The 7,584-nt window shown below is 31.2% G+C and overlaps 1 protein-coding gene across 1 annotated transcript; it reads left to right on the top strand.

Moving 5' to 3' along the window:
• The first annotated feature begins 2,721 nt into the window (after positions 1–2,721).
• LOC124355880 (prisilkin-39-like) lies at positions 2,722–4,864 on the top strand. Its single transcript, XM_046807035.1, has 3 exons — positions 2,722–3,070; positions 3,919–4,080; positions 4,737–4,864. The coding sequence occupies exons 1-3, from the start codon at positions 2,722–2,724 to the stop codon at positions 4,778–4,780; spliced, it is 555 nt and encodes a 184-aa protein (XP_046662991.1). The 3' UTR covers positions 4,781–4,864.
• Positions 4,865–7,584: the final 2,720 nt, after the last annotated feature.

Below are 7,584 nucleotides of genomic sequence, written 5' to 3'. Positions count from 1 at the left end.
GATGCATTCCTTTTTCAAAACGGTTTAAATAGTCATTTTAAACATCAATTTTATTTTACGTCACATTCGTCAAGGTTTTAATTGTATTTGAAAGTGAGACACTAATATCACTGTACGTATTTTGTATCAGACGAACTAACAAATATCTTAATGTTTATAAGAAAGCTTACATTTAAAGTTTAGAGAATATATAACGAAGGGAATACAAATGAACAATCATTATTTACAAATGAACTAGCACTATATATTTGTTTTGGCCTAATAATCTTTGTGATACATATTATTATATATTATATGAAAGAGGAATAAATGGTAAATTAGAAAAAATAGGCAAAATAATTCACTAACCTAGAGAATATTATACAACTAAGAATCAAAACTGTACAAATTAAAAAAATTAAATATGCGACTTCAGACTAACTAATTTGTTGCTATGAACGGAAATTATTGTTATGTCACAAATTATAAAATATTCATATAACATTTACAAAATACTGTTACGTATATTTCATAAGTAATGATTGTACATAACTACTAAACTATTCACTTTCCAAAAAATATTTGTCAATCCACAAAATTGTAAAATTTTTAATAATACGAACGGCCTTCCCAAAAGAGCATAAGGCTTAAGATTGTCAACAGATAAATATATTAAGCTCCTTTTAAATATGTATGTATATGTACATGTATATATATATATATATATATATATATATATATATATATATATATATATACTTTTTGTGATTCAATGTTTATTGAAATTATATATATATATATATATATATATATATATAGGCCAGTGCGTGCGTGCGCGTGTGTGTCAAAAAACTAATCTCAAGTGAGTTTCTTATAACAGTTTTTAAATCTTGAGTACATTTAACAGGCCTTTTCAAATTAAATAATGTTTGTTACAATGCATTTCTTATGCAAATGTTCTTAACTGTATTGGCCAGTGCGGCGAAGCCTTTATGTCGGAGAGAAAAATCATTCCTTAGTGCGCTTCTGGATGCCACTTTAAGCATATGTACCAAATTTCATCTCTTTCTTTCATGTTATTTGCTGTGCTGATAAGTCAGTTAATAATTTTTAGTTCATTGTTAGTAACTCTCATATATATATATATATATATATATATATATATATATATATATCTTCAATAAGAATAAACAAAAAAAAAATAGAAAAAAGGAACATGAAAATGCTCTATATTTCGTCTTAAGACATTTTCAAGAGATATAGGTAAATAAGTAAATATATATAAAAAAATAAACCAAAGAAACATCATATGTTAATAAAACTAATTTTGAATTACGTTCAAAGAGTAAATAATTTTGCTTAATACAAGGAATATAAAGTTATAAATTAAATTTGTAGTTAAATATGTAATGTTATAAATTCAAATAAATTAAAATTGTAAAGTGTAATTTATACATACTGCTATCCATATCTTAAATTTAGACCATCCGGATGGTTAGTTTGTAGCATTCTCTCATGAGCTATTTCTAAATAATTAATTTTGAGTTTATGGGGGTTCTGAATTTTGTTAATACTTTTTAAAGAAAAGCATTCATCGATTTTTTTGTTATGCTCCATTGCACGGGCCGAAATAGGATTGGATTTAATTTTAAGGTTTGTATCGTTACGATTTTTGTTCATTCTAATGTACAATGGAGTTATGGTCTGACCAATGTAGTCCTTCGGACAGTCTTTCAGACATGACAATTGGTAAATGACATTTACTTAAAAGATATATAAATATATCAGGTAAATCCAAAATAAACAGAAGCTGTTACCGAGTTTTTGGAAAACAAGTAACGGTTTAAAAACACTTTACACCACTCTATAGTTTTATTTAGAAAAAGCAGTTACTAAATTAAAATGCTTTTTACACAAAGGACATTTCTGGTTGCTTCTCTTCTTTTGATCCCTTCATCTCTCGTTTAAGTTGTTTTAAGCTGAAATTTAATTACAAGTTACGTCACAACACTTTTTGCTTTAGCTTTGAATTAAAAAAAAAAAAAAAACATTTAGAGTTCGAATTATGACTTCATTGCTGTCATGTTATGTTTATATTTGGAATATAGCTCTTATAAAAACACAAGAACATGAGAAAATAATTTTGTAATATAATAGCTTGTGTATTAAACAGTAGCTGTCCACAAACAGCCTCCCAATAAACATCCCTACGCTGCGCAGGCCTTATTAAAGTCTAGACTTTAGTCTATTAAGAGAAAAGAGCCCCTAAATTAAAATAAAAGATAAACAGGGATAATGATCTAAAATACATTAAGAACATGGTTTTGAAATAATTTATCTGAAGGTAATTAGTATTTTATTACTAAATTTGTTACGTGATTCATGCGCATTATTTGTTTGTTACGGAAAAACAAATTCTAGGAAGAATCTTACACCCCCAGGCCGACCTCGTCAAACCAGGTAAATCACGTCATGGTGAGAGAAGGCTAATATCTCTAAGCCTGGGGGCGGCAAACTATGAAATCCGGATCTTTAGATGTTTGAGAATTTAAAGTTAATGCTTCCGGTTGTTTCTGTTGTTATAACAAAGTGATAAACAAAAATATGTACATGACAAACAAAGCTAAGATTTTTAAAGGGTGTCGGTTTACCTTTTACATTTCTTGTTGTATAGGGAACTTTTCTGTTAGTCTAGTTGAATTTATATACTACAGTTATATTTTGATTTCCTTTCTCTAGTTGATGGTTGCATTGTTCGCCGCATCAGTGACCACCGCCCCCAGCAACCCCTCTCCTACCTCGACTATAGCTGCGGGGGCAGCACCAGATGACGATCCCTTGGATACCGCCGAGTCCGGCCACTTCCGGCGTAAGCGGATCTGGAGAACCCTGTTGAAGCAGCTGTACGGTCTAGGAGGATACGGTCTGGACCTGCTGTCGGGGAGTGGACATTTCCAGGGTCACCATCACGGTCACAGTCACGGCCACAGCCATGGCCACAACTACGGATACCAAGGGGTGAAGGCTCCAGGTGGTTATGGGGGAGGAGGATATGGTTATCCGGTCGCTGATAACAACGGGCATGGTGTAGGCAAGTATCTACAAAAGGAAACCTATTTTGTTAGAATGTTACAAAGTTCATTTCAGCATGTGTTATGTTGTAACGAAAACTACGTTAAGAAGGTGCAATTATTGTACTGTTATACTCAAATTTTCAAAGGAGATATTATATATAAATATAATATATGTATATATATATATATATATATATATAAATTAAAATATATTGCACTTGTATGTGGGATTAATGATTAGTACATAGCACATACTACTCATAGAAAAACGAAGAAAAAAATTAAACAATTAAAGAATCTTTCCATTATGGAGAAAGAATGAAATAAGTAAAACATCGATGTTGTACATAAAAAATTATACAATGAAATAGATTTATTAATTTTAATATTTAGATAAAACCAATAGATTAATACATTAAATAGTAATTCAGTAAAGGTGATGATTTAACTACAGAAATAAGAAACTCGTGTAATGGAAGTTATTATGGAAGTAAGTTCCCTCTAGCAACAAAAAGCTACTAGGAGATTTAAAAATTAAACTAAAAAAGAAAGTTCCTACAAACTTAATTTCAAACGAATATAGGTTTTTTTAGCAGAAAATTGTTATAACTAACTGGTAACATTTTGATAATTCCAACGTTGCTGTCTACAACCACTTCACACAGGTGGAGGAATAAACTGGATGTTTTAGAGTAGATAATGTTTGCTCAACTAAAAGCTTAAACAAAAGCGCATAAGAGGGACAACACCGCATATACCTATTAATTGTTTCCTACTTGGTGCTTATTTCTACGTCAACTTTTTTTCTATTTACCTCTCATCTTGTAATAAATGGATATTTAAAATTGATCTAAATTATGTGCAGCGAACTACGCTCCGGCGCCACCTGTAACCGGCGGATACTACGGTGGCGGTAACTACAACGGGGGATATGGGCTGCACGACTTCTCTTGGAGCCACGGGGGTTCAGTCCCAGAGCTCGGATTGTGGGGCAACTCTTGGGGGGTAGTAGACGGCTATGGCTTGGGTAAGTTTGATTTTGTAAACGTTTTTACAACTAAACAACTATACAAAACTTTAAAATAATTTTCTTCCTTAGTCATTAAATTTAGCATCAAGAGTTGACTATGTGATTAGTAATTATATTTGTACTTCAATAAGTTAATACAATCCTTTTGACGGAATCTTGAAAAATAGTGCATTAACTATAGACTGATAACTACCCCAGTGCACGGAAGACTCATCAGTAACATATGAAGCAGTGGAAACCCATATCAATGTCATTGTTGTCATATAGTTATGAAGGTTTCAGTAAAATACATAGCTGTAATTTTATTATGAATTGATGCAACGTATTACTGATCAAGAACAGGAAATAAAGGCATGTGGAAACTATACTGTGGTTGATAAACACTAAATTCTTATTCTACATCAGTGTCGAGAACTTGAAGAGTAAATTTTCGTGATTAACATTATACAAGATTTTTCTTTATTCTTAGCAGATTTTCTATTAGCTTATCATAGTAATGTTGCTTTCCTTTATTATATTTATAGAATGTATTATAGAAATTATTGTATAATGTGTTTAGTTTATAGTTTTGAAATACTCCATGAATATATCCTCTAGCTAATATTGATATCTAAGGAAATCCTTCTGAACTTATACAAGCAGCGTTTTTTCAGGAGGTCATTACGGAGGTCTACACTCGGACGATATCTGGCTGTGACATTATGGTATTATAAGAATTATTATATTTATAATGTAATAAAAAAATAAATCAATTAAGATACTCACATTTTGTACTATATAAAAATGTGTACGAGTATATTAATTAGCCCTTTTCCTGTATTATTGGGGCATATGTTCATAAAATAAAAGACAATCTTTGATTGAACTAAGTTTTCCAACAATACTATCTTTACAGAAGAAATGTTTATAATATTTAAGGTAGTAAAAGGATCATGAGAACTTATTAATTAGTTTTTAATTAATAAAAATGAATATTTGTGAAGGTGCAGTAAGAAAAGCTCGCTTAAACAAAACCTATTTAAAAATGTAAATTGGTATAGTATTATAGTATCGCTAATGTTATCATGTTATACGAATATGCTGCAGAATATGATACCTTCGAACAATTTCATACATCACTGGAGTAACATAGTGTGTGGTTCTGGAGAACGAATAGGCACCTGTAACTCTTCTTTATCCACCATATGGACATTCGATTATTTGGAGACATGATGTTTCTTTGTTGGGACTTTGTAGTGCAGATTGAATACTTACCTACTTTTTCTTGAAACCCCTTATGTAAAACTAACTACGTGAGAAATCACCACAATAAATGTATTTTTTCGTTCTAATCAAAATCCATGCGTAAGATTTATAAAATTAAAATTAAAAATGATTTTGAAATCAATAATTGTCAATGGAAGTCAAGAAATTATCTCAAGAAGTTAAACGATCAATGATTTGTGTTACCAGATTGTTTTTGACACACCGCGCTAGAAATCCTTCAACACAGATCTTTAAAAATTAACGGAATTGATACATCATTCATCAATGCTACAATGCCAAAAACATAAAAAGTAAAACTAACAGTTCTAGGTTTCTTTTGATGGAAATAAACTATGTATCATTGCTGATATACTGTACATTAACAGAATCTTTACAGCAATACTACTATTTGTATTAGAATAGACAAATACTTACGTTAAATATTTATAATGAAATCTGTAGCAAAACGCTTTTTTGAATGGTTATGTAAGGTCCTACATATTTTAAAATTAATAACAAATCTTGGGTTTTGAAAGTGTATGAAGGGAGAGGATTTTTTTTTTTTTAGGTTTCCGTATAAGTCAACTTATTGAACAGAAATGATTACTGATTTAACTAAACCTACTGCATTGTCAGGATGGATACGACCTAGGTGGTACAACAGTTGTTAAAACAATTAACTAAGTTGAAAGTTGTGTTGAACACATTTTGTTAGTTACATTAGTTACACTGACTGAAGAAGTTACCTACTCCAGAATTAACGCCAGATCCGGCATCTCGCGAGTTAAGTTGTGGATGCTAATAGGCCATTCGTTAGTTATATTAGTTACACTGACTGAAGAAGTTACCTACTCCAGAATTAACGCCAGATCCGGCATCTCGCGAGTTAAGTTGCGGATGCTAATAGGCCATTCGTTAGTTATATTAGTTACACTGACTGAAGAAGTTACCTACTCCAGAATTAACGCCAGATCCGGGATCTCGCGAGTTAAGTTGCGGATGCTAATAGGTCATTCGTTAGTTATATTAGTTACATTGACTGAAGAAGTTACCTACTCCAGAATTAACGCCAGATCCGGGATCTCGCGAGTTAAGTTGCGGATGCTAATAGGTCATTCGTTAGTTATATTAGTTACATTGACTGAAGAAGTTACCTACTCCAGAATTAACGCCAGATCCGGGATCTCGCGAGTTAAGTTGCGGATGCTAATAGGCCATTAATGTAGACTGATATTATATCACGAACCCCGGAGTTCATAACAGATCAGGAACTCATCATAGCTCCAACAACATGGCTACTCAACTCAAGGTAAGCTTCTCCTCTTATTATAAAATAAATTTGAAGGAATTCATACAATATTCAACAAAAAAGCAATATTCAAATAAAGCATAAACAAAAATAACATATCTGTGTACATTTTAGAAGATCAGGTTTTAAGAAAGATTTAATCTCATATACTAAAACTACAAACATTATAATTAATAATATTATAAATTAATTTAACTAAGTGCATGTGTATGAATTGATAAGACTCGATTATTGAAATTATATTTTCAGAATTATATATTGCGTGGGAAGGGGACCTCAAAGGCATACTCACTAATTTTAGTGATTTCTAAAATAAAACTAGTTCGTAATTGTTTTTGATCGTGAACACTATAATCTTCTTGTACGGAACAGAACATTTAAATCTAAAGCATTTTCCCTCACTTATGAACTAAAAAAATTATACAATAGCCTTTTACCTTGTAGTTCGAAATTAGAAAATCAAAACTTTCCTACGGCATTTAGTTTAAGAGAATTCGTGGAACCAACAACACGTAGCCTAACTTTCTTGTGCTCTGCAATTAAAAAGTTTGTCACACTTTGTATATATTTTTCATCTGAGGAATATTTGTGTATTATGTCTTGTAGGTAGTGCAAAAAATGGCCACATGTGCTATCTCCTCATCCTCATATATTTTATGTTTCTCCCGGGTAGGTCATTGTTTTTTTCTTTGAGACATTTATTAACAGTGTGTTGATGTATATCTTAGTCAAGTATAAATAACTTTTATTTTTTAGTTACAAACAATTAATACTGTCACACATATTGTTATCTAACAAGGCCTAATAGGGTTTGTAAATATTTAGGGTCATGTTATATTTACTTATTTTACGGCGTACAGTCATGTACTGCTACTACCTTACATTGGCAAGTGACTCTAGTAGGGTTGCTTCTCAATTTTTAATAGATACGTACTACGAGATCGCTA

Source organism: Homalodisca vitripennis, chromosome 2 (assembly GCF_021130785.1).
Source record: "Homalodisca vitripennis isolate AUS2020 chromosome 2, UT_GWSS_2.1, whole genome shotgun sequence".
NCBI lineage: Eukaryota > Metazoa > Arthropoda > Insecta > Hemiptera > Cicadellidae > Homalodisca > Homalodisca vitripennis.
Note: the sequence above shows the minus strand (reverse complement) of the source record. Positions and strands in the feature narration are given on the sequence as shown.